This window comes from Dermacentor silvarum, chromosome 1 (assembly GCF_013339745.2).
Source record: "Dermacentor silvarum isolate Dsil-2018 chromosome 1, BIME_Dsil_1.4, whole genome shotgun sequence".
NCBI lineage: Eukaryota > Metazoa > Arthropoda > Arachnida > Ixodida > Ixodidae > Dermacentor > Dermacentor silvarum.
Window position 1 is genome coordinate 258,870,299 of NC_051154.1, and position 27,781 is coordinate 258,898,079.

Sequence of the window (27,781 nt, forward strand, 5' to 3'; positions counted from 1 at the left end):
GTTCGCGATCTTCAAGAAGTTGTATGTTTAATTTGGGCAAGCTTGTAGTGCATTACATTGCACCATAATGTGGAAATGAATGAAAGTAAAAGAACGATGACGTAGAATCACTGACATTCCATAAAATATTCTGTTTGCAGTTACGTGGGATTCGTAAAAATATTATTCCATATCTCTCACATATGTTGTTATTATTTGATTTGTACACATATACACACAAGGACACAAATGGATTAAGGAGGGAGCAAGCTGACAACTGCCACCGAGAGGGGCACAACGCCTGCCTACTCCTATAGGAGGAGGGAATAGAGGAAATGAAAATATGAGAAAAGAAAAGAGGAAATAAAGAAATGACGGAGACACGGACAGAACAAATAAAAAAATAAAAACAAAACAAAATACAAATAATGTCTATAAACGGGAGGCCAAGTCAGTGTCCTTCAGAAAACTTAGCAAGGCTCGATGGGCCTGGTCACGTCTTGCAGCGCTCCCCTTTGGAAAAAGGCAATCGTCAAGGGTCGCACATTGCAGCCCCATAAGTCTATACTCCTTAATTAGTAATGCGCGCTGCGCAACGAATGCGGGACACTCTAAAACTAGATGTTCAAGTGTGTCACAGGAGCCACAAAACGTACACGACGGGCTGTCCACACGTCCTTGCCGGTATAGGCGTAAAGCAAAGCAAAAACAAAGAATATTTAAAAAAATCTACAAATTATGAACATTTTACCAAGCATGAAATAATTTTATGATTATGGTTATCACATGATTATCCCACTAGAGATCTTGTCACAGAATGATAAGAACAGTGTGCTAGTGTAAGAATTCCCTTGCAGTGAGATCAGTGTTTCGTGGGTGTCACGGTTTCTTGTCTTGCCAGCTCTGCGCTGTGGTTAGTTGCCATTTCGTGTGTTGTACACAAAGGAACACACACTAATACGAAAAAAAAAGAAACGCAAAGTGCACTTAATGAAAAACCAGGAAACCAAGTTTTCAGTTGTATTCGCTGTAGGACTACTCTCAGAAGCGGTCACTCGTGCATCTTCCTGTTTGCCATATTTAATTCTTCCCGTCTGACATCAATATGGCACAGGCAGCAGCTAGCTACTGAGCATAGAAAGACTTCATTCTAATTAGGGTCGACAGGCTCTGAGCATTGCAAGACTTCTTTTTGATTAGGGTCACAAAGATTGCATGGTAGAGGTGCAACTCCAAAAGGAAGGATGAAACCACGGTTACGCCTGACGTTCATTTGTTTCTATCCTCTGTAACCAGAGACGAAAATAAAGAAAGAAGACTATGGAGGGTGTTTTTTTGGACCATGCTTATTTTTTATAAAAAAGGAATGAGCGCAGCGAACGTGGCGTTTTTGCTGACGAGTTCCAAGGCAAGGCGGACCTGCTTTGCCTATAATAACATGAGCTTCAGAAAAATAATCAACAAAAATGCATAAATAACTTTTTTTATTAGTTCCTTAGAAGCAGTTGTCTAAATGGCAAATTTGGAGTCAGTAACATTTTGATGCACAGCTATATCTTAAAGATCTTGAAAATCGCACCTAATCAGAGGTAGTCATAATCAAATTCCAAAGCTCAGTCGTGGCAATATCGAGACTACGCTCGCCCCGATGCACGTCAGACAACAACGCCTCGTAAAGAAGTGTGGCGTGAAGTTTGAATGATAGCATGCCGTAGCAAATCCTGACCCGACATTGACGCACATGCTTCGCAGGTAAAGCGTGCCGTATCAGTAGCTGCCGCGACTGGCCGAGACATTCGGTTTCAAACTTCGTCGCGCAAGTTGTCTCGGGTTGCTTCGACTTGATATGGCAGCGGAGCCGCCTTTTCTGAGCTCTCGCAGCACTCGGTTTCGATATTGCCTGGATTTACCGTTGAAACCTGATGATAAATATCTAAAATTAGATGCAACTTTCAAGATTTAAAAAATGAGGGTGCGTTAAAATGTTACTGTCTTCAAATTCGCCATTTTATTAACTGCCCCTAAAGCACTAATACAAAGTTTATAATTTTTCAATTAGTCTGTTGAAGCTCACGTTATTAGCGACGAAGTTTCTCATATTTTCATTTCCTCTATTCCCTCCTCCTGTAGGAGTAGGCAGGCGTTGTGCCCCTCTCGGTGGCAGTTGTCAGCTCGCTCCCTCCTTAATCCCTTTGTGTCCTTGTGTGTATATGTGTTCAAATCAAATAATAATAATAATAATGTCCGCCTCGCCTAGGAACTCGTCTGCAAAAACTACCCGCTCACTGCGCCCATTCATAAAAAAATCTGTATTGTCTAAAAAACACCTGTATAGTAGAGCGGGGTAGGAAAAAAATGAAGAAAAAAAAAGCCCTAGCAATTGTGCATACAAGTAACCTGTAACGCCGCTCAATAAAGGTAAAACAGGCAAAGATCCGAATGTTATTCTCAGCAGCTGCAAAGCTACTCGTATTATCCCTCTGCAGAATCGAGCTATAGGGGAGACTCTTCAGTGTAGAGGAGGTTTTACCTGCCGCATGAGTGCACGTCAGGCGACTGTAGCGTAGCACCTGCGGGATTCGTGACATGTGTAAACTGAGTAGAAAGGTGCAGCGGCAACTACAAGTCACCTGTTTTGTCTGCTGGAAGAGATTGAACATGTTTTGCGAACGCAAGCAGGAATGCTAAGCACACTTACGTTGCAATGATGCTGTAACAAATATGGAGGTAGTACAGCGGCAGCATGGCCTAAGCAACTTGCTCAGTACAAAATGCGGCACACTAGAACAATCACGATATAATAAAAAGAAGTCAGAATGCTCTATATTCCTTTGCGGACACGTCCTCACAACCTGCCAGGCACTGAACATGTGCGTAGTTCCTGTTGCCAAATAGACTGTTTGTTTTAATCGAAAAGCAGGAAACGTTGTCTTCCTATTCAAAATCCCCAACCCGTTTTCGTCTGCTATAAATAGCACGCAAGGCGCGTGCATCGCCTGCACTTTCAAACCAGTCAGTGCAAGAGGGCCAAGAACTCGTGCACTACTGGTGCTTGCACCGCTTCAAATTGAGATGCGTGGTGCAGGCGGTGCATGTGACACTGCTGAATCAAGTGCGAAAAGACTGCACTTCCTGCACTAAGGAAGAACGTGCGGCCAAATTAAATAGGCCTAATAATGACAGCTTCCGGGAACAATTGTACAGCGATAGCCGCCGTTTCCTGCTCTTCTGACTTTCTGTTGCAAGTGCAGGTCTGACCCTTAAGTCAGTGTGGCTGGAGATGAACAAAAGCGGAAGCCAGACCACCAAGCGACACTGGAGATTGCAAAGCTGACAGTAGTTGCTGATATCTGCGTCAGTACACTACCTTTGTAACAGTGAAAAGCATTCACCACCGTTAAAAAGTGTGATAATCGGTATTACTTATTGTTATTGCTTGTTGGTAGTTCACTTTTGTATTTTCCTTGATGCTGTTTCTTCCTCCATCATTACTTTTATTTTGACGTAATAGTTGAGCGGAGATGGTAGAGCGGCTGCCCCGGAAAGGCGGTGGTCCCGGGTTCGAGTCCCAGACCAGGACGAATTTTTCTTCAACTGCGAGGCTTTCTTTCGAGGAACCCGGTTGAGTTTCCATTGTAGCAATTGCTACATTTGGGTGGATGTCTCAATTTTCCTTGAATTACTTTTATTTTGTTTTGTGCGTTGAGTATGGTAATATAATTAACCATAAAATTTTCAACTTTTTTCTTCACATCACGCACTTGCATATACCCAACCCATTTTAGAGCATCTCTTTTGTGGCAGGCACCAGTGCATCGTCAGGCACGCCAGCTTTATGGAGTCTATAAACCCAGCATGCAAAAGCATTGCTCATGGTATGCTAACAGAAATTTCATTACTGCAGACAGCAGAATATTTACATTGTGTCACTATCTTAGAGTGGCTGCATGAAAGCCTAACACAAATATTTTTTATATCGCTGATATTTTCGGCCCAAATGTCTTTACTGAAAGGGCTCGGAGAGGCCAGGATACTATATGGCCATTTCGCAGAACTTCATAAATGACACCTTGGACCTTTTACATCAAACGAACAACTGTTCATGTCTTTGCTCAAAGAATTCAATAGTAACTAAGAAAAAGTAATCATCAACATACCTAAAAACTCTAGTAAGAACGCCAGTTTCTTTTTGTAAAGACCCAATTAGGAAAATATGACTCATAGCAGTTGCAACACAAGAACTTATACATATGCCTGGCCTTGGCATGTAAACTAATTTCCTCTGGAGGCTACAAACGCAAACTTTCAGTAGAAGAAGCTAGAGCTTTTGCAAGTCCTTTGTCGGAGATTGAAATTTCATCCTTTTCCCGAGTTATACAATTACTCGCACAATCTATTCGTTCCTCAAGAGGAATGAAATAAAACAACCATTATTTCCAACGTCTATGCTGAAACGACTGCAGTCACACAGGCTTTCCAAGGACCAATTATGAACAATCTGGATAGAACTGCGGACAAGAAACGGGTCACTGTCACAAAAGTTCGCATAATCAAGGCGCGCGCCGCGTGTCGCCCAAGCCAGCAAGGGAGCACGTCGGCCCCGCAGCAGCGTCGACATAGGGAGAGAGCGCATACGCCACTTACAGCCGACGCGATCAACGGAGACTAGAAGCTTCGGCAAGATACGCTAAGGTTACGGTATCGAGAGAGAGGAGAGAGAGGGCGCCTACCGAAACACCCTCTCAGGCCTCCACACACGGCGAGCAGAACGAGAGAAGGAGAGCGACAGCCCGAGCGTGCGCCTACGGATGAGTCACCACGCTCCTCGAAAACGCTTCGGCGGCCGCGGCAGAAAACGCGAGAAATGTCTAGAAGATTACCAGGCTATGTTCATGCTATGGGAGCACTGACTCCATCAGAAAGTTCGAGAAACGCCGGCGAAGGCGATAAAAGCGCTGTGCGGGAATCAGTAGAGGGATCAGACCGCACCGGTGAAGAGATGTGACGTGTAGACCGACCGTCTGCCGAAGGGGATTCCCCGGCAGGCTAGCCGATGAGTTCCTCGAGCGTCTGCATTTCCGGAAGAAGTTCCTTCTTCGAGATTTCCCTCGAGCTATGCCGAGGTCGTCCGGCTCAAGACCAGCACTAGTGAATACGAGTGGGCACTTTGTGCTCCTATTTATTCTGTACTGTATGCACGCGTTGAACTCTTAGTGCTTGTCGTTAATTATTTTCCAGAATTTTGTTCACAACCATCTGAATTGCATTGTGATGTGCCTAGCCGAAGTGCACATGTGCGTATGTAACTGCCTTATTTGAAGAATATATTTTGTTGAGTTTTGTGAACTCTGGGCTCCGACTCGGTTTTTGGACCACAACCGGCGTTCGCTGGCGCACCAGAAGGCCTCTTATTAATTGTCCGTGCTTTCGCGGGGTTATTTTCGGAACCCCATAAGTCGGTTTTGGAATTTGGCCAGGCGTTGGCGCCTCGTTCACTGGGCGTGTGACAATATTTCACCAAATGACAAGGATGACACGCGTCCCTGAAGAAATGTGGAAAGGTCATGCTGACACACGCCACGTTCTGTCATGGTTACCCAAAAAGATATAGTAGCTTTGTAGATTGCTTTGTAAATTTTTAACTGGACAAAGCAGTTTTTTTGTTGATTTGTCACATTTTGCATCATAGATGGTGCTAAGAAAGGTGAAGTTAAGGCCCAGCTTTTGTTGTGAACAAAAATGCTCATAAGTATTCCATAGCTGTTATTATTTCATAAAGGCTTAAAAAAACGTGTGGTCAATGTCTTGGATGGAGAGTTTTTTTCTAGTAACAAATTGCAGAAGCTACTCCGCTTAATTGACAAAAAAGGCTAGAAATTGAGGATGTTGTTCCTGGCTAGAATTCTCTTGTAGAATACCGAAAAATCTTGTGTCAGTTGTAGATACATTGTTATTGTGCACAGCACTCTTTTCTGCCGCAACAAGGTGTATATATTGGTCAGATGGGTGCTGCACTAAGCTGCACCTGCATTGGCATTGTAGTAGATTAAAAGGTGCTCTTAACTTGCATTTGCCGTTACCTTGCTTGAAATGTGGCTGCATTGTGCTATTTAGGTGCATTGATTCCTTATCCTGAGAGGTACCTGCAGCAGGAAAATTGCTGAAGCATTCTTGATTAATGAACCGAGCACGCACGGTTCAGTCAGTGCACCATCCACCAATCGCATTGGTAGACTACCAGTTTGCTTATATTGGTAATACTCAACTCAGACTTTCTATATTTCCTTCGTTTTTATTTATTTCTTTATTTGATGCGTCATTATGTCAGGCGCTTAATGCCGCTCCCCACGATAGTGTCATGTATCAATGGCAACTATCGCGGAGCTAGGCACCCTCTCCCGCATCCATGGTGTCTGCAACCACTCCACATGCTTTCACCGTAGAAATGTGGGCTGACAGAACCCATAATGACCACTCAGCTACCGCTGGCAGTCCCCGTTTATTGTGTGCGTGCTATTGCTCTGTATCCTAGGTTGCACTTACCTAATGACCGTGTCTTGTAATCTTGAAATGTGTGCGATTTTCTTTGAAACCAGCCGTGGTAGCTCAGTGGTTATGGTTTAGGGTTGCTAAGCCCGAGGTGTCCCGAGATCAAGTTATGGCCACGGCGGCCGTATTTGGATGGCGGCGAAATGCACCCTCTCTAGTGAGGCTAGCTTAGCAGGGATATTTGAGGAATTATCAGGCTTTGCCTGGGATATTATTGGCCTTAGTCAGGTTAGAAGAACTGGTGATGCTTATACAGTGCTGACTAACGGCCACGTGCTCTGCTACAGGGGACTTCGTGATAAGAGAGAATTCGGGGTAGGATTTATAATCCATAAGGACATAGCGGGCAACAGTGATGACTTCTACAGCATTAATGAGAGGGTAGCAGTCGTCATAATAGAGCTGAATAGGAGGTATAAAATGAAGGTAGTACAAGCCTACGCCCCAATTCCAGTCACGATGACTAAGAAATAGAACAGTTTTATGAAGATGTTGAATTAGCAATGAGGAATATGCAAACTCAGTATACAGTATAGTCATGGGCGATTTCAATGCAAAAGTAGGGAAAAAGCAGGCTGGTGAGCAAGCAATTGGCAACTACGGCATCGATTCTAGGAACGCTAGAGGAGAGATGTTGGTAAAATTCGCGGAAAGGAATAGGCTCCGAATAATGAAAACCTTCTTCTGGGAGCACAGCAACAGGAAGTGGACCTGGAAAAGCGATAATGGAGAAAAAAGGAATGAAATAGATTTCATACTCTCGGCTGATTACAGCGTAGTGCAGGATGTAGAAGTGTTAGGTAGGATAGAGTGCAGTCACCATATGTTAGTGAGGTCTAGGATTTCTCTCAATTTGAAGAGAGAAGGAGTAAAATTAGTCAAGAAGAAACAGGCCAACCTAGACGCAGTAAGCGTAAAAGCAGACCAATTCAGGCTGGTGCTCGGAAGCAAATATGCAGCTTTAGAACAGGAAGATTAAGACAACATAGAGGTAATGAATGAAACCATAACTAGGCTGATCTCAGAAGCAGCAATTGAGGGAGGTAAGGCACCAAGGCAACCAGTAGGTAAGCTCTCCTAAGTAAAAAAGCACCTAATAAAGAAACGACAGAACATGAAAGTGTCAAACTCGAGAGATCAAATGAATTCGCTGAATTGTCAAAACTCATCAACAAGAAGAAAGTAAGGGATATTCGAAATTATAACGTGGAAAAGATTGAGGAAGCAGTAAAATATGGACGCAGCATGAAATCAGTGAGAAGAAAACTTGGCATAGGACAAGGGAAGATGTATGCACTGAAAGATAAGCAAGGAATATCATGAGCAATTTCGATGACATAGTAAAAACAGCGGAAGAATTCTATACTGACCTATATACAGTACCCAGAACAGCCAAGCTACGTTCATTTGAAGTAGTGATGAACAGGATACAGAGGCTCCTTCTATAACTAGCGATGAAGTTAGAAGGGTCTTGCAAGACATGATCGGGGGAAAAGCTGCTGGACAAGGTGGTATAACAGTCGATTTATTTAAAGATGGAGGAGATATCATGCTTGAAAAGCTTGCGGTTCTTTATTTTATTATTTATTTATTTACAAAATACTGCAGGCCCAAGCTAGGGCCCATGCAGGAGGGTATCAAAAAGTTTACACAAGCAAAAAAAAACATCGAACAAAATTCATTACAGATAATGAAGAGAGGAAAAAAATAGTATATACATAAACGTTACCCATCAATGAGCACCCTATGGCCGTGAAAACAATTATAAAGATTGCAACTTTAGGAAAAACAGTCCTATGGTTCACGACAAGGAAGAAAGAAAAAGGAAAGAAAAAAAGCAAGAAGAAAACAGCAATGTCTCACGACTTCAAGTGTACCAGGGAGCTGGAGCTGGAATCGTAAGAAGGGAGACATTAAACAATTGAATAATTATAGACCCATTAGCTTGCTTTCAGTATTGTCTAAAATATTCACCAATATAATTTCCAATAGAATCAGGGCAACACTTCAGTCAACCAAGAGAACAGGCTGGCTTCAGTAAGGGATATTCTATGATGTATCATATCCATGTCATCAATCAGGTAAGCGAGAAATCTGTGGAGTACAATCAACCTATCTATATAGCTTTCATAGATTAGGAAAAGGCAATTGATTCAGTAGAGATACCAGCAGTCATAGATGCATTGCGTAATCAAGGAGTATAGGAGGCATACGTGAATATCTTGGCTAACAACTACAAGGATTCCACAGCTACTTGGTTCTCCACATGAAAAGTAGAATGTTACCTGTCAATAAGGGGGCCAGGCAAGGAGACACAATCGCTTCAATGCTATTGACTGCATGCTTATGTTTAGTTATATTTATTTATAGATACTGCGATCTTTTACAAGGTATTACCAGGGTGGGAACATACAAGTACACTCATGCAAACATACATGACAAGCAATCTTGCCGACGCTTGAATTCAACATGACAAAAAAGGACAGAATGCAACCAAAAAGGAGCAAATAAATTATGTGTGACAGAGTCAACAATGCAGGTGCGCCTGAAAAAGGGATAAATAATTTAGTGTAACGACTTCATCAGGAAGTTTATTCCAATCAACTATTGTTCTTGTAAAATAAGTGTATTTGAAGCAGTTGTAATGCGGTGTTAACGGGGTTACTGCTAGGGAATGTTTATGACGGGTAGTATAACCAGTTACAGGTGTTAAAATGTGCGAGCAATCAATATGGTACTGGCGATTGACTAGCTGAAAAAATAATTTTAATTGGGAAACACGATTTTATTCTGTAATCGAAGAGAAGCCACTACATTTAAGGAGATCTGTTATAGAAGTTCGACCGTAAGAATTGTAGATAAATCGAACAGCTTTCTTTTGAATTCGTTCTAATTTTTCAATATTTGTTTTTGTGTAGGGGTCCGGGATGCTAATTGCATACTCTAGCGTTGGATGAACTATTGTATTATATGTCAGAAGGCGGACATCAGGGGTCGAGAATTTTAACGACCATCTTAGGGTGAACAATTTGCGGAGACAATTAGCCATTACAGTGTTGGTATGTTTTGACCAGGAAAGATTGCGAGATATGGGTATACCGAGATATTTATAGTGAGTTACTTTGGAGATTTAAGGGTTCTTTGCAAAATAACGAAAGAGAAGGGGCTTTTTCTTTATTGTTATTCTCATAAAGACATTTTTTCATAGTTCATAGATATTTGCCATCGATGACACCATGCAACTATTTGCCAAAATGACTATTTAGCCTGATTTGATCTTGGAGGGAGTCAATTTCGTCATATAGTATACAGTCATCCACGTAAAGTTTAATTTTGACAGATAGATTATTGCCAAGGTCATTTATATAAAGCAAGAAAAAAGAGGACCCAGAACGGATCCCTGGGAAACGTCAGAAACAACAGGTAATGTGTCAGAGGAAGTCTGGTTTATCCTAACAAATTTAAAGTGGTTGGTTAGGTACGCTAGTATCCATTTTAATAGTTTATAATTTCTAAGTATAAAACTCAATTTGTGAAGTAATTTGCTGTGGGCTACTTTGTCGAATGCTTTACTGAAATCCATGAATTTAGCGTCGGTTTGTTTTCTATTATTTATTGTGCTGGCAAAATCATGAATTGTTTCTACTAACTGAGTGTTTGTGGAAAAGCCCCGCCGAATTCCGTGCTGAGCGTTCGTCAATACGCAGTGCTTATCAAGGAAACCAATTACATGCTTATAGATTATGTGTTCGAAAATTTTGCATGCCGTCGAAGTCAGAGAAATTGGTCGATAGTTTTTTATGCAATTCTTCTTTTCAGATTTACGTAAGGGTTTGATTATTGCTGTTTTCCAGTCATCCGGAAGCATGCCATCCTGAAGCGATTTATTAAACAAAATTTCCAAGTACATCGCAAACCACTCGGCATACCGTTTTGGACCGGGGGACTTTTCGCATCTATATTTAACAGTAAGTGACATATACCATGCTCAGAAATAACAACATCCGGAATGAAAGGCAAATCCATGTAAAAAGAAGGCCGATAACCATCATCCCTTGCAAATACACTTCTGAAATCATTGTTAAAAGCAGAACATACAACCTGCTCATCGTGTACACTCTTACCCTCTATTATGAACTTATATGAAAGTGAGGACGAATGAGTCATCGTCCTCCAGAATCTCCCTGGAGACGTTTTCATAAAGCTAGGAAGCTGTACATTGAAGTAATTCTGTTTACCATTTGTGATCATTTGTTTTAAAATATTTGACGCTTCCTCAATGAGCCTTTCGGAATTTAGAAGTATTCAAGCTCTTAGATTGGAAAGGCTTAGGAGTTAGGATCAACGGGGAATATCTCAGAAACCTCAGGTTTGCAGATGACATTGCCCTATTCAGCATCAATGGGGATAAATTACAACAAATGATTGAGGACCTTAATCAAGAATGGTCTGAAGTGAATACACGAAAACGACGACGGACGAAGAGAGAACACACACACAGGGTGCCACTTCCAATAACGTTTAATCAGAAAAAACGCCACTATTTTATACAGCCAGCGCTATCACAGTTTCTCAGTGCGCATTCGCGTTCAGGTAAAGCAGCTCTTTGTGCTAGAGTGATATTGATGCAACACTTGCGCACTTATCACCTGTCTCAATGATCCTTTTGGCTTCAATTATTAATCGAACCCATTTGTCCCGGCTTCTGGCAACGACAGCGCAGGCGTAGAAGTCTGGCTTACATTTTCAATCTCTACAATGAATTGCCAGGTGGCCCTCCCCAAAGTGTTGCACCAATATCACTCTAGCACAAAGAACACTGCTTTACCTGAACGCGCATACGCACTGAGAAACTGTGATAGCGCTCCCTGTATAAAATAGTGGCGTTTTTTCTGAATAAACATTCTTGGAAGTGGTACCTTGTGTGTGCGTTCTCTCTTCGTCCGTCGTCGTTTTCGCGCCTTCACTTCAGATCATGCTTAACCAACACGTCCAACTATCCATCCTAACGCCTTAATCGAGAAAGTGTAAGAGTGGGGTTGAAGAATAATATGCAGAAGACAAAGATAATGTTCAACAGCTTGGCAAGGGAACAAAAATTCAGGATCGCCAGTCAGCCTCTAGAGTCTGCAAAGGAGTACGTTTATGCAGGTCAATTACTCACAGGGGACCCTGATCATGAAAAGGAAATTTACAGAAGAATAAAATTGGGTTGGAGTGCACACGGCAGGCATTGCCAAATCCTGACTGTGAGCTTAGCACTGTCATTGAAAAAAAAATAGGTGTACAATCAGTGCATTCTACCGGTGCTAACATATGCAGCAGAAACTTGAAAGTTAACAAAGACATTCGAGAACAAGTTAAGGACCACACAAAGAGTGATGGAACGAAAAATGTTAGGCCTAACATTAAGTGACAGGAAGAGAGCTGTGTGGATAAGAGAGCAAACTGGGATAGCCGATATTATAATGCACATTAATAGAAAAAATGGAGCTGGGCAGGCCATATATTGCGTAGGATAGATAACCGGTGGGCCATTCGAGTCACAGAATTGGTACCAAGAGAATGGAAGAGCAGTCGGGGACGGTAGAAAACTAGGTGGGGTGACGAAGTTAGGAAATTTGCAGGCGCAAGTTGGAATCAGCTAGCGCAAGACGGGGGTAATTGGAGTTCGCAGGGAAAGTCCTGCAGGGGACATAAATATTGGCTGATGATGATGATGATGAAATGCAGAAAACACCCGTGTACTTAGATTTAGGGGCATGTTAACGAGCAACACGTAGTCCAAATTAATCCAGAGTCACTCACTACGACGTGCCTCATCATCAGATGGTGGTTTTGGCACGTAAAACCCCATATTTTTTAACAGCGAAGCTGTTGAACCTGGGCGTTTGCCGTCAGGTGTAACGCCGAAATGTGGGCCGATCATGGTGGTATAGTGCAGAAAGGGTCCAAGCGCAATGGCACATACCCCTTTGAACTAGCGAAGCTGTTTAAGCTCGAGGATGGTCCGTCGAGTGTACGCCGCAAAACCTCCGCCTGGCGATGACGTCATAATGCGTCGCCTAGCAACACTTCGCCCCAGCTGCGCCAACCGCACCGAACCTCAGTACAGCTGCGTGAGCCATGACGTAATCGCGCGGGCTGCCTCGCTTCGCCTTAGCTTTGCCAAGCCATGACGTCACCGCACCGTGCGAAGTGGAGCCACGGCTGCGCAGAGGCGGAGCTAAGCCGTGACGTCACTGCGCCGACCCACGGGATATATAGCTTCACGTCGCCGCCGCAACGACAAAAAAAGCCCCGCTGTTTCCGCGCTGAGCACATCGTCGCGAAGATGGGGCAAAAGCTTTTAAGCATTCAGATACTTTAATCACCGAGTGTTCGTTGTTCTTTGGGCTGTTAATGATTCCGTGCTCATGTTGCCCAAAACGTGGCCGAGTCTCGAAGCATAACCTCGCAAAAACTTGTCCGAACCGAGATAAAGCTAGGTGGGGCCGCCAGCTTCGCTGTTTGCCGAGTCTTCGCACCACTAGTGTGAAGCTGCCCCTATTTTTAAAAGTTTTCTTTCAATTAACAGTTTCTTTCAGGCTCTGACTTGAGCGCAGCTCACTTTATTTGTTAATTTTGCCTCCATCACCTACCTGGTATGTGCGCATTGATTGCCTCCAAAACAACACGTTTCATTTAGTACTCACCTTGTTTTTTTCGTTCCTGTGTTCTGCTTAAACTTTCCCCATGAATGCCGGTATGCCTTGTCAGTTGCACAGTGGCTTTGAAAATATGTGCTCCATGAGAGACAACACAAATATGATTCCTCACTGTTTCAGTTACTTAAAGGCGCCATAACATGGTTAGCCAACTATTCCCAGCTATTCATTGTAACTGATAGTAAAGTGGACAATCTGATTAGATTGCGCACATCTAGCCCAAATCTCTCGATCAGCAAACATTCTAGCCCAAAATTTCAATTTGGAATTGTTGCCTCTAAGTCCCTACAACCATGCAACCGCGACTCTGCCATTTTGACATGGCTTCTGTGACGTCAGAAATGTACGGGACAGTGCTGTGTCGTCTGCTTTGAAACATTCTGAAACCATATTTGCGCCTTGCTGAGACGGTGCATGCCTGCAGCTGTGTGAGTGCTCCAGCAGAAACCTTCACGTGGAAGTGTGGAAAAGCTCCTGGATTGTTCGGACGACGCATTGTCCCCGCAAGTTTTTTACCCGTGCGATAAGAACCAACAAAAGCCTCGAATGCTTGCAGAAATGGTCTCGGACTGACCGTCAAGATGCACATGCAAAATGAAAACAAGGCATGGCAACCATGACGTATTTCAGGATCCTGCAATTGCTTCCGGCGCTTGTACACAAAAACAAAAAATTAAAAAATTAAATTATGGGGTTTTACATGCCAAAACCACAATCTGATTATGAGGCACGCAGTAGTGGGGGACTCCGGAAATTTGGACCACCTGGGGTTCTTTAACGTGCACCCAAATCTAAGTACACGGGTGTTTTCGAATTTCGCCCCCATCGAAATTCGGCCGCCGTGGCCGGGATTCGATCCCGCGCCCTCGTACTCAGCAGCCCAACACCATAGCCACAGAGCAACCACGGCGGGTTGTACACAAAAAAAAATAAATAAATAAAACAAGACTTTCGAGATCGGCTTCTGTCATTGCCAAGGAGCCGTCGCTGGGGCTGCGATTTCACCAAGGTCAATTAACATGATCACGAAGGCGAGGCTGAAATACGGTTCCAAGCCAATGAGCAGCGACATAAATTATGGTCCTGCGATTGAAGCGCGACAACAACTCGCGGGGCAAAACACTAGTTCCTGAAAATTATACATCGAATACGTCTCTAATGGAAACATTCGAAAAAGTGCCGACAATGTCATTAGAATAGGAAAATGTGAAGTCACAGGCTGTTTGCTTCCATCCACGAATAATCATGAATACGAAACTGAGCAGGCTTTGTGAAGTTTGCTCGTGGCGATGCGTGCTGAGTTATGCCGAGATTGTAGTACCGTATTTAACTCTTTAATGTCGCCAAAACAAGTCTTGTGCGTAGCCATAAAAAGTACTGGGCTACACACACACACACACACACACACACACACACACACACACACACAACACACACACACACACACACCACACACACACACACCACACACACACACACACACACACACACACACCACACACACACACACACACACCACACACACACACACACACACACACACACCACACACACACACACACACACACACACACACACACACACACACCACACACACACACCCACACACACACACACACACACACACACACACACACACACACACACACACACACACACACACACACACACACACACACACACACACACACACACACACACACACACACACACACACACACACACACACACACACACCACACACACACACACACACACACACACACACACACACACACCCACACACACACACACACACACACACACACACACACACACCCACACACACACACACACACACACACACACACACACACACACACACACACACACACACACACACACACACACACACACACACACACACACACACACACACACCACACACACACACACACACACACACACACACACACACACACACACACACACACACACACACACACACACACACACACACACACACACACACACACACACACACACACACACACACACACACACACACACACACACACACACACACACACACACACACACACACACACACACACACACACACACACACACACACACACACACACACACACACACACACACACACACACACACACACACACACACACACACACACACACACACACACACACACACACACACACACACACACACACACACACACACACACACACACACACACACACACACACACACACACACACACACACACACACACACACACACACACACACACACACACACACACACACACACACACACACACACACACACACACACACACACACACACACACACACACACACACACACACACACACACACACACACACACACACACACACACACACACACACACACACACACACACAACACACCAACACACACAACACCACAAATATATATATATTATATATCCAAATTAAAAGAATTGCCGGCACACGTGGAAAATCCAAACATCTTAATTTGGACGTTTCGGCCGGGGTCTGGCCTTAATGAAGGGTGCGATTATATATATATATATATATATACTCTATTAATATAGATATGTGTAACCTTATCAGACTGATCAGTAACTTTATTTTTGAACGGTCTTTGCAAGCAACATTACGTTCAAGCTATGTCTTCAGTACCAGAGAAAAACAACAGGTGGCACGCGTGCTGTGTTAATGAAGGATAAAGTGTGGTCTTTGTGAATCATTTCAGTGTAATGTTGATTTTATCTTAACGACGAAATAACAGGTGTTTGTTGGTACTAATGACGCAGGGATATGCTACTTCGTTTAAAATCTTGGTGAACCAATTGCTCTGAATTCGTGCAAAAATCTCAAGGCTCACCAGTGCAATGCGTGCGGTTATAGAACGAGGTCTATAAAATAGATGGGAGCATTCACGTCAGATTGTGACGCGATGATGTGGCGAATGATCTCACTTACTGCGCTTCATTTGTATAGTTGTGTGCTCAGAATATGCGATGTCATAGGGATGTGATGTGAGCTGGCGCCATAAAGTACTTGGCGCAAGAAGCCTCGAACGCTAAGTGTTGATTTTTTTTCGCCGAGAAGTTGGCCCCGCGAAATGTAGATGGCGCTGCCGTGCCTCCACACGCCGCCATAGCAGGACGTATGGGCTGCTATGGAACCTTCGCTACCATGCGTACATATACCTTGATTTCATTTGGCCACGCTTTAGTGTTGCCAGACTGTAGAACCATTTAACTGCTAAGTAAGAAAATTTCAAATGCATATGGTCTGCTATATCAAATGGCTTCAAATTTTGCTAGCTTGCTGTGGATCGTTAACGGTTTAACATGCAATGCATAATTAAGCTCAAAAATGTGATGTCATGGCCCTTTTATTTGCTTGTTGCGTACATGGCGATGCATACTTGCCGCCACTGCAGCGGGCTGACTATTGCCCATATCAGTGGTTTGTTGCGCCACGTCATTTGCACATCCAAGTGCTTCAATTTAACTTTGAACTTTCAACTTTATTTCGACTTTATTTCGTATTTTCCGTCCTTTTCGATGTCTTTGTCAGCACGAAACCAGTATGACACTAGGCATGTGATTTTAACTGGTAGATTTAAAGGTTGACATATATTTTTGCGTGCTGAATGAATTCAGTCTTGACAATGTGATCCCTAGGTCGATGGATATTTATAAACGGACACTAAAGAGCAATATTGAAGGAACTGTCTACCGCTGGGAACATGCCTTTGAATAGTGTTGGGAATGAGAATATTGTGTGTCAAATTGACAGAAACGAGCATGCTTGTATCCTGTAAACAAGGAATTATACTTTTAATTGGGCTCTGAAAATGCTTCAGGAATGACATGTGGCCTCGCTCGACGTTCAAACAGGGCAACCGATCCGTATACCATCATGTAACCAAAAAAATGTCACAGTTTCGCCCTAAGGGCGAAGCAATGAATGCGATAGCAACACAGCAATGTCATACGAAGTAAGGTGAGCGGCTTTGGTAGCAATATGAATTGTAGTAAACATGAGCTGATTAAGTAAGCAGGTGTGCTGCGGCGTAAGTAGACCGACATGAAGAGAGACTCGATGACCACGAGAAAGCGCGTGTGAAACGGTGGTGTTGATGAGAAGCGCTTCCCGTGGGCAGCGCGTGCGAAGGGACACACCTGTAGCGCTGCACTGCCGATCCGGGCAGCATTGCATGTGTAGCGTGCGTTGGAAAATGTGGCCCGACTATTACTAACTGAATGAACAAGCCTGGTGTGAGCGCGCACAAACAAACATGAATAGATCACACTGAATGACTGCAGACAACGACCGTCAAAACTCTGGCAGCAAGCTCATACGCCGCAGCGGCGAAGGTACGTGCGGTCTATCGCTTCAACGGAAACTGAGCGGCGAATGCACGGCGCATAAAGGTCAGAGCCGTGTGGAGATAAGAGACGGTGCGAGCGAGCGACGAGCGCGGTTGTTGGCAGAGTGGAAGTGCGCCCCCCCCCCCTCCCCCCGCTCCCTCCGGCGCTGGCTTCCCGCTTCCTTGCTTGCGCGTGGGAGATTGAGTGCGTTCGCTCTCCGTGATAGCGCGCGTCCCCGCACGCTTGCGTTCGGGCATACGGCACGCGGCGAAGATTTTATCTATAGGGAACCTCACGGCGACGGCGACGCCGACGGCAGAAATCCGGTTGAAGTGTCCATATAATAGCTATCGCAATAAAATCCGAGCAGGGAGAGTTCTTTCGGTCGGGTACAATATTGTATTGTCTGAAATTGTATTTTGTGCACTTCTTTTTGTAAGGGTTGACACTTCTTTTATGACGATAGCAATTATATGGACACTTCAACCGGATTTCTGCCGTCGCCGTCGCCGTCGTCGTCGCCGTCGCCATCGCCGTGAGGTTCCCTATAGATAAAATCTTCTCCGCGCGCCGTATGCCCGAGCGGAAGCGTGCGGGGACGCGCGCTATCACGGAGAGCGAACGCACTCAATCACCCACGCGCAAGCAAGGAAGCGGGAAGCCAGCGCCGGAGGGAGCGCGGGGGGGGGGGGGGGGCGCACTTCTACTCTGCCAACAACTGCGCTCGTCGCTCGCTCGCACCGTCCCTTATCTCCACACGGCTCTGACCTTTAAGGCCCAACCGCATGCACGCGATATTCAAGCGACAGCGACAAGCGACGCGACAGGCACACCCTGTCGCGCTGTCGTGTCGCGGCGTGGAGCAACCACATGAATGCGACATCGCGAAAAAGAGTAGCGACGGATTTACATTGTTGTGCGAATAAATGTTATCTTGCGCGCGTAAAGAAATCTCAATTTTATCAAATGCCATTGTTTTTTTTTATATAGACCTAGCTAAAATATGCTAACATCCCGAGTGAAAATCTGTCCCATGCATCCCCAGTGAAACTCCGTCTCATGCCGCCAGCGTAAGGTGCCGTGGCGCCATCTGTTGAGTAAAACTTAAAACACTTTCTCGGCTCTCGGTGGCGTCTCAGGCCTAACAGCATCAAAACAAAACAACCGATCGCAATAATAACGACAAGAGAGCACCGATACTTAGTCTTCAGCTAGCGATGAGATGAAGCGATGACTGATTGTACTATTTATTTTTTTCTGTCACAGCAGAGAGCAAGTTGCAAGAGCTAATTCAGATCGAAGCGGGCAGACTGATTGCTGCCATGTTGTTGTGCAATCGCTGTCCCCAGCGGATGTCGTCGTGCTGACTTCCGGGCGACAAGCGATATTTTCTGGCTGGCCAGAAACCGGCGACACGACCACCGACAGCGACGGATAGCCCTCCGCGACTGCAAAACCTGTCGCTCGTCGCCGTCGCTTGTCGCTGTCGCTCGAAAATCGCGTGCATGCGGTTGGGCCTTCGCCGCTCAGTTTCCGTTGAACCCGCCGCGGTGGCTTAGTCAGCTAAGGCGTTGCGCTGCTGAGCACGAGATCGCGGGATCGAATCCCGGCCGCGGCGGCCGCATTTGGATGGAGGCGAAATGCAAAAACGCCCGTGTGCTTGCGTTGTAGTGCACGTTAAAGAACCCCAGGTGGTCAAAATTAATCCGGAGCCCTCCACTACGGCGTGCCTCATAATCAGAACTGATTTTGGCACGTAAAACCTCAGAAAGAAGAAGAAGAAGTTTCCGTTGAAGCGATAGACCGCACGTACCTTCGCCCGTTGCTGCGGCGTATGCTTGCTGCCAGCGTTTTGTCAGTCGTTGTCTGCAGTCATTCAGTGTGATCTATTCGGGTTTGTTTGTGCGCGCTCACACCACGCTTGTTCATTCAGTTAGTAATAGTCGGGCGACATTTTCCAACGCACGCTACACATGCAATGCTGCCCGGATCGGCAGTGCAGCGCTACAGGTGTGTCCCTTCGCACGCGCTGCCCACGGGTAGCGCTTCTCATGAACACCATCGTTTCACACGCGCCTTCTCGTGGTCATCGAGTCTCTCTTCATGTCGGTCTACTTACGCCGCAGCACACCTGCTTACTTAATCAGCTCATGTTTACTACAATTCATATTGCTACCAAGGCCGCTCACCTTACTTCGTATGACATCGCTGTGTTGCTATCGCATTCATTGCTTCGCCCTTAGGGCGAAACTGTGACATTTTTTTTGTAAGGGTTGACAATCTGCAGACGGTCCGCCGACGGCTGTGTGGGCAGATTCTTACTGCCGGGAGGCAGCCAGATTTTGTTGCTTAGTGGACCTCGACGCTTTCCCGTATTTATTTTCTCCAGTGTTGAAAGTGTCTTCATCTTCATTTCCTGCAAAAATATGAAAAGTTGAAAATGTCGTGCCAGTATACTTCTTTTGTACTGTAACAACATTTTGCCAGTCACCAACAATGGGCATGTGGCGCGTCCTTAGAGGAGATAAAGACGACGGGCTTCATGCAAGACTCTTGAAACCTATCATTAATAAATTTAACTAATTACCGACACCTCCTGTTTCCTTGGAGCAGAAACTTCTGCAGTAATCGAAAAGTTGAAGTCCTGGTTTCCAAATTCCGGTGTCGAATACCTCTATTATGCTATTATCTGCATCGATCTCGCCTGGCGCCCCCCTCCTTGTGGTCATACTGCGGTGAAGACGAAACAATAGAACCCTTCTTCCTGTTACGTCGCCATTTCTCATCAATAAGAAAACATACTCCGAAGGGAAATTTCATAGTGCTGGATTCAATATAACGATTCCCTATATTCTATCTTTGGGAGCGTCTATTCTGGGTCATTTTCATAGGGATGTTGGGGCAGCTGTTGTGAGGTATATAATTGAATCAGGACAATTTCCTTGCTAAATTCTTAAATTTTATTCGACTTCATTCTTTTTAGCTATTCAAAGTTTCTCGATAGTGCTTCTTTTTAGACTCGTATAATCTTTTTCATTATTCATCTGATTCTGGGCCAATCCCCCATAGTGGGTATAGCCACTCTCAGAGGTGAGCAAGAAGCAAAGGGGCTGGCTGAGGGGTGCTCATCGAAATGGCGAACGTAGTGTGGTTGAACGGCGAGGACGGAGGCCAGCAGCTCGGTCCTCCCAACTGGCCAAATGAACCGCTGCCGGCTAACTCCGGCCAGATCATCACCAAGGGGCGCCGCCACCACCGTTGGCAACGTTCGCCGACCAAGATCTCCAAATTGGCGGCAGACGTACCTACAGCCCTTCGAGAAAAACTTCTAAATTAAATTATGGGGTTTTACGTGCCAAAACCACGATCTGATTATGAGGCACGCCGTAGTGGGGGACTGCGGAAATTTGGACCACCTGGGGTTCTTTGAGGTGCACCTAAATCTAAGTAGACGGGTGTTTTCGCTTTTCGCCCCCATCGAAATGCGGCCGCGAGAAGAACTTCTATCGCAAGCATTGTAGGATGGCGTGGCGTTCCACCGAGGAAGTAGAAGAGTACCGTAAACAAAACCGAATCACTGCGAAACGACGCGGCCTGTAAAAGCCGGTGCTGCGCTTCTACGAGGCCAACTTCTCCATTTACGTGGTCGAGGCCCTCGAGGCAACTGGATACGCCTCCTCCTCGCCGACAACCATCCAGGCTCAGTGCTGGCCCGTGGCGCTCAAGGGAAGGGATCTTCTCGCCGTTCTCGGAGCCGGAGTCGAGGGAAAGACCCTTGCCTATCCCCTTCCAGCCATCATCCACGTCATGCATCAGCCGCCCCTGCAGCCCCAACAGGGTTTCCTCGCCTTGGGGCTGGCACCAACGCCCGAGAAAGCCCGCAAGATTCAGCGGGATTTGGGCGAATTCGAGAGCCGCACCAACGTTCGTACCACGTGCTTCTGTTCCGGCAATCCGACGGATCGGCCACTCAGGGATCTCCGACGCGGCTTTGAAATCTGCATAGCAACGCCCGGTCGTATCTATGCGTTCCTGGAGGAGGGCCAGCTGGACATAGGCTGGTGTAAGTATTTCGTGCTGGACGAAGCTGACCGTATGGTCGACATGGGGTTCGAGCAGCAGGTCCTCGCCATCTCCAAGTACATCAGGCCAGATCGGCAGACCCTGATTTGGATATCCAGGCGACCCAGGGAACTGTATCGGCTGGCCGATGCCCTTCTGAAGAACTACATTGAGGTAAACGTCAGTAAGTGCCGGAAATCGCCGGACCAAACATCGAGCAGCTGGTCTTTGTCTGTGCTGAGGTCGCGAAAGAGGCGAGTCTCTTGGCTCTCCTAGAAGACACCATGAATGTGCAAGATGAAGTATAGCCAGGAAGGTGATCGTTTTTGCTGAAACTAAGGAGCGAGTGGATGACCTGGTGTCAAAGCTGCGGCTTCGAGACTGGGCCGTCGTCGGCCTTCACGGCGGATTGACGGAGCGCGCCCGTGATTTGGCGCTGTCCGCTTTGTGCAGAGGCAAGACCCCCATCCTGGTGGTGACCGACATGCCCGCGCGAGAACTGCGTTTCGATGGCGGGCGCTACGTCGTCAACTACGACTGTCCGAGTAGCGCCAATGCGTACGCACGCCCGATAAACAACGCGTCGCACTCATCAGGCCAGGCTGGTACGGTGTACACGCTTTTAGAGCCGTAAGCTAGTCGTTCTGCCAGGGAGATAATGGGAAATATTAGAGGAGCGAAGCGAAAGGTTGATCCGGAACGGTATGTGATCGCCAAGAGAGCCAGGCAATTGTGTGATTCCAAGACCACGTGATTCCTATGAGATGGCGGACTTCCCTGCTAGGGAGTTCCGCCGTAATGATTGCCCTGCACCAGTGCGTGGAGAATTGCGCCTACAGTAGAGAAGCACCTAAGCTGCTGCCCGTGGCCTCAACGTGCTTGACGCCTGGTGGAGTAATGAAAAAAGAAATTATTGTGGCGCGTTATGGCAGCATTAAATTTTTCGTTTCACTCTTATCCTGGCAACAAGACCTGTACATGGTTGGCGGCGTAATGTTCACAGTTATGACGGACTCTCATTAGATGGGTCAATTATACGTTCAAAGTAATCATGAGTGGAACAATAACTTCTTCATTAATGAAAAAAAAATGTAGGCAAGCAATTTAGTAATTGTTTTCCAAAATTTATTGCATTCCAATTTAGCAGCTCATAAAAAAACTTGGTGACCGAAACATGCCGATCCGAAGCACATTTTGAATCTATTGAAGCGACGCTTTGGTGAAGCGGTTAATGAAATGCCATACATTTTCCTATTTAATCCCCAAAAACGAAAAATGACGCGCGCGCATGTGCTCTCGCGCAGGCATTCCAAGGTCGCCCTTTCTACGCAATGTGACCTTGAATATTACGTTGTATTTTTCCATTTCTTCTTATTTTAAATGCACCTCCCGCTTCATGGCCCTTTGTTTGTATGTGCCATAGCAAGGAAATTATCATCGTCATCACGCTGCGATCACCTCAAAGTAGTAGTTTGCGTTGGCACGATCGAATTATACATGCGATTGTAGCGTAATGATTAGGAAAGTAGGCATAGAAAGGTTAGAAAGGGTTGCTTTATTAAAGAAATTGTGCTGCTGATTACGTGTATTTGTTGCAACGAAAATATTAAGTATCATTTGATTTATCACTCAATAAATCCGTAGAAAACAAGGCTAGCAGCCTGGAGACTTACAAAAGTACTGAAGATAATAGTGTTCTGTGAGCAAGCTATTCGGCAAGACGGAAGCAGCAACAGCAACCAGCTTGCAGCCATGATCAGGAAAGTGCGGGATGGTTCGCAAAGAAAGCTTAGCTTTAAAAGCTTTTTGAAGCCAATAAGCCGCGTCCTGTTGATGATGATGATGTTGTTTACTGGCATACCCTTTGTAACGGGTAGTTCACCTAGCTTGCTTGATTTATTCTGGTTTTACTGCATCTATCACCACAAATGTGGACATATAGCGCCATCCTTTGCAAACTGGGTATACCATAATGCTGGCTGACAAAGGGGGGGGGGGGTTTGAATGCCTGGGTACTTTTCGCAGAGGAGTAGTTGGGTTTAGAACGTGTCGCCACATGTGCGCACCGGTAGCGAATTGGCAGATTTGCGAGAACGTCGCGTGACTTGCTCGCAACCATCTTATTTTTTTACTTAACGGCCACCTCTGCCGAGATATGGCGTCCTGCTTTGGTAGATGGTTAAGCCAAGGTTCAGACCCGTGTTGTACGTAATGGCGTTAAGAGGAGCGACGTTCCTGGAACTAGTTCCTTTTGGGAGGAGCGGAGGAACGCCACCGTTCGATTAAGGGTCGGTGGAACCGTAACGGTAACTCGTTAGGTTCACGAAGGAATGGCAGAGGGAACGGCGTTTCTTCTGTGAACGTTCCACGGCATTGAACAGACGCACGCATGTACACAGCCCATCATGCAGGGCGGATGGGCGACTGCATGAGGCGCAAAGAACTACCGCTTGCCTGTCACGTGACTATAGTGCATTTTTTTTTCGTGAGTTCTCCGCTATACTTTTTTTATGACTAGGCTTCAAGATTGTCACGTGACGCTCCCTGCTGTAGACCATCAACATAACGACAGAGTTGGCTGCATGCGGTGACCAAACCAGCCAGCGCAGATGTTGGCACCTCGTGCGCGCCCGAAGATTTCTTCTCATTCGGGCACCAAACCCTTCCATCCGAGGAACATGATGAGTTGTCGCAGTACCTGCTGGCAGTGGCGCACCGACGGGGGGGGGGGGGGGGGGGGGGGTGCGCCACCAACCCCCCTCCCCCCCCCCCCTGAGGCCGACTTACCCCCCTTTTGTTTAACCCCCTTTCTTTCCTTACGCATTTGAGTGCTGCAACTAAGATGTAAGACGCGCAATCGTCTGCACCCTCGCAAAAAGCGCATTTTTGACAATTTCCCGTGAAGAAATCGAAATTCGTGCTGTTTAGATGGTATTGGCAGACTGTCAACCCCCCCCCCCCCCCCCCTGGCAGAGATCCTGGGTGCGCTACTGCCTGCTGGTACCGGTTGACTACCCGCTGTCGCAGATGGTTTAGGCATTTTGATATTATTTCCCTAGATATTATTTCCCAAAGTGTGGGACGAAATACGTGGGCGTTCCAGTTACTTTTGTGCTCCAATGTATAAAACAGCATTTTAGGGTAAAAACATGAATTGAAATAACAGTGCATTTTCACGGCGAGTTTGACGGCGCATATCTCCAAACTGGTGTCATTCTGGGAATTCATTCCAAGTGGATACGTCTGACAAGCTCACCTGCTGCAATTAATATATTGCAATATGTGTCGTAATTAACTAAGAAGTTAATTAGTGAACTTTCGTAAATTAGTTGAATATGTGTTTCGATTTCTCGTGCTACTAATGTCGGCCCCTTCGAATAACCGAGCTCAACGATAAGAATTATGCTACCTGCCACAGGCGATGTTTAAAAATTCCGTAAAGCTTAATTCTGAACACCCGGTATATATGACACATGCAGCCACTGACTGCCATCATTTTAAAGCGTTAGCTACTCTTTGCTCAGTTTTGCGCCATTGGCGCCATCCGCAGCGAGAGATATGTCAGAAGGTGCTTCTTTAGTGGAAGCGCATGCGACACCGCGTGCGCTTCCAGCAATGAAAGGGTAGCGTTCGATGACGTGATGCAAACTCGGCTCGCTATAAAATAATCAGATGGCGTTGTCCTGCGCGCCACACACAGGCGGCGAAACTCTCCGATTGCGCCCGCAGTACCGTGGAAGTTTTGCCGCGTCGCTGTCATGGCCTCGGGAGCCGCAGCGGTGGCGCCTTGCTCGACGCGCTGCAGCGCGTCCGGCTGCGCCAGCGTGTAGTTAGAAAGCTGGCAAGCACTCGTGCATCGGACGAGCTTAGTGGTTCAAACGAGAACGCTGTAAAACACCCTTTACACTCTCATGTCATGGAAGAAGCACGATCTTCAGACCCCGATTCGGCGAGCTTGAGCTCGCGGTGCGCACCACAGCTAACGCTTAACCATTCGCGTTGCACATTCGTTACCACCCTGTGAGCGTTAAAGCGAAGCTGTAAAGGGGTAGGGCAAGTCCGTCATCCGCGAACAACCCGCGAGTCCGTTGTCCGGGAACAACCCACGAACTGGCTCATTGGCGCCCCTCGACGCAACCGCGCGAATGCGCTCGTATACCACTGCTCACGCGTTCGTCGTCGTCTCCTTCAACAGCTGGCTCCGTTGCCGCTCATCATTCCAGCGTAGAATTTCACTCCTCTTCTGTCGTCGTAATGGGGAGGCCGCGTTTACGGAGGTATGAGCCATTGCTTAAGGGGCTATGAGCCATTCATTGTCTTACGTGACGGACAGATTTAATAACAGAGGTAATACGTGAATATGTGTGCGTACTTATCATCACGATGACCACCAATAAGGACAATAAATATGTTCGTACCTTTGTTCAAAATTCTGTGCCACCTCTGTGTCGTGCGCTAAACAGCTTTGCTGGTCATCCACCTTCATAGAGTGGAATGGCTCATAATTTTTTTAGCCATCCTTGTCTGATGCTCTCATGTGGTCGTTATTGATGGGATGCCATGGCAACCAAGGGGCTTCACATGTTTTCCTGGGGCTCTTCCCAGCAACCACTCCTGAGAACACTTGCCACGCCTGTCCTAATGATTGATTTTATGGGTGTGCGAATCTTGGAAACTTGCGAATAACAAATCGAATGTTGTCTTATTTGATTCGGTCCCCCGAATCTGATATTCACTATTTTATTAGATTCTCGAATTGGATAGTCTCTATTCGTAAATCCCAATATTTTTCTAATACTTTGTAAACAGTGATCGACTGTACACAATCAAACATGAAATTAAAGCAAGAAATCAATAACTTTAACGCCATATGATGCAGACTAGAGCACTGCACGGGCTCGGGCTTACCCGAAAGCCCGGGCCCGGCCGGGTAGGGCAGTTTTTTCACGGGCTCGGGCTCGGGCACGGCATGTGCTTTTTGACCCGGGCCCGGGCCGGGCTCGGGTTTTCTGACGCGGGCCTGGGCCGGGCTCGGACTTTCTGGTGGTGTGATGTAACGTGCAACGACTTATCCTCGCGCGTCTCGACTATGAAAAGCATGTCTTTTTCGGTCTCGGGCCGGGTTCGGGCCGGTTTCGAGCCGGGCTCGGGCCGGGCTCGGGCACGGCATGTGCTTTTTGACCCGGGCCCGGGCCGGGCTCGGGTTTTCTGACGCGGGCCTGGGCCGGGCTCGGACTTTCTGGTGGTGTGATGTAACGTGCAACGACTTATCCTCGCGCGTCTCGACTCTGAAAAGCATGTCTTTTTCGGTCTCGGGCCGGGTTCGGGCCGGTTTCGAGCCGGGCTCGGGCCGGGCTCGGGCCTAAGGTTAAGGGGTGGTGGGCCGGGACGGGCGGGTAACGTAGATAATTTTCCGGGCCCGGGCCGGGCCCGGGTTTTGCCATAAAACTTTTGATCGGGCTCGGGCGGGCCGCCCAACGTAAAAAGGGGCCCGTGCAGTGCTCTAATGCAGACAGAATGTACTAGCGCTCTGCATCGCTCAGACAGCTAGGCCTTTCCGTCTAAACACGATCGCTCGCAACAAAATGTTGTTTAGACATGGCATTCGGAAATGGGTATTGGTTAATGCTATTTAGAGAAACGGCACCTGTGTATTTTTATCAGATTAAGTCAGAATACATTTTATTCCAACGTACTTTATAAAGTAGTGGCATCATCTACCGGCACCGTTTGAACTAGAGAAAGAAGTGCTTTTTTTCTCTTTGTTGTCGCCGCTGACGACACACATGTCTGGTTTGGTCGCGAAGGTGCACACAAATATTAATTGGCCCACAAGGTTTGCTTTATTAACTTTATATGATAATGCATGACCACGTATGCTCTGAAGAGCCCTGATTTTGCAAACAATCTGCTTAGTTGTTCCTAAATATTCATGTGTACTTTTAATAAAACATATTTTAATGTGCAGTGAAATGACATAAATTGTCTATTGTTGTGAATATTAGAATGTAAAAATTGTTTCATATTAAAAATGAGAAGGCTGAACAATATTTTCGAACTATTACAAATATTAAGTTCGATTTTTGTTTCAG

General features: G+C 46.2%; 1 protein-coding gene across 1 annotated transcript; it reads left to right on the plus strand.

Annotated features, from left to right (window-relative positions):
* Positions 1 to 20,760: 20,760 nt before the first annotated feature.
* On the plus strand, positions 20,761 to 22,323 carry LOC119439814 (probable ATP-dependent RNA helicase DDX5). The gene is made up of 3 exons (XM_037704861.1): positions 20,761 to 20,928; positions 21,231 to 21,863; positions 22,030 to 22,323. The coding sequence occupies exons 1-3, from the start codon at positions 20,761 to 20,763 to the stop codon at positions 22,321 to 22,323; spliced, it is 1,095 nt and encodes a 364-aa protein (XP_037560789.1).
* The last annotated feature ends 5,458 nt before the right edge of the window (positions 22,324 to 27,781 follow it).

Bases quoted from the DNA above. Each gene is read 5' to 3' on its own strand.
- LOC119439814 (XM_037704861.1), top strand. From the start codon at position 20,761: ATGGCGAACGTAGTGTGGTTGAACGGCGAGGACGGAGGCCAGCAGCTC. The intron at 20,929-21,230 runs GTACCTACAGCC...GGCCTGTAAAAG, and splicing joins TCTCCAAATTGGCGGCAGAC to CCGGTGCTGCGCTTCTACGA. The intron at 21,864-22,029 runs GTAAACGTCAGT...GCTGAAACTAAG, and splicing joins TTCTGAAGAACTACATTGAG to GAGCGAGTGGATGACCTGGT.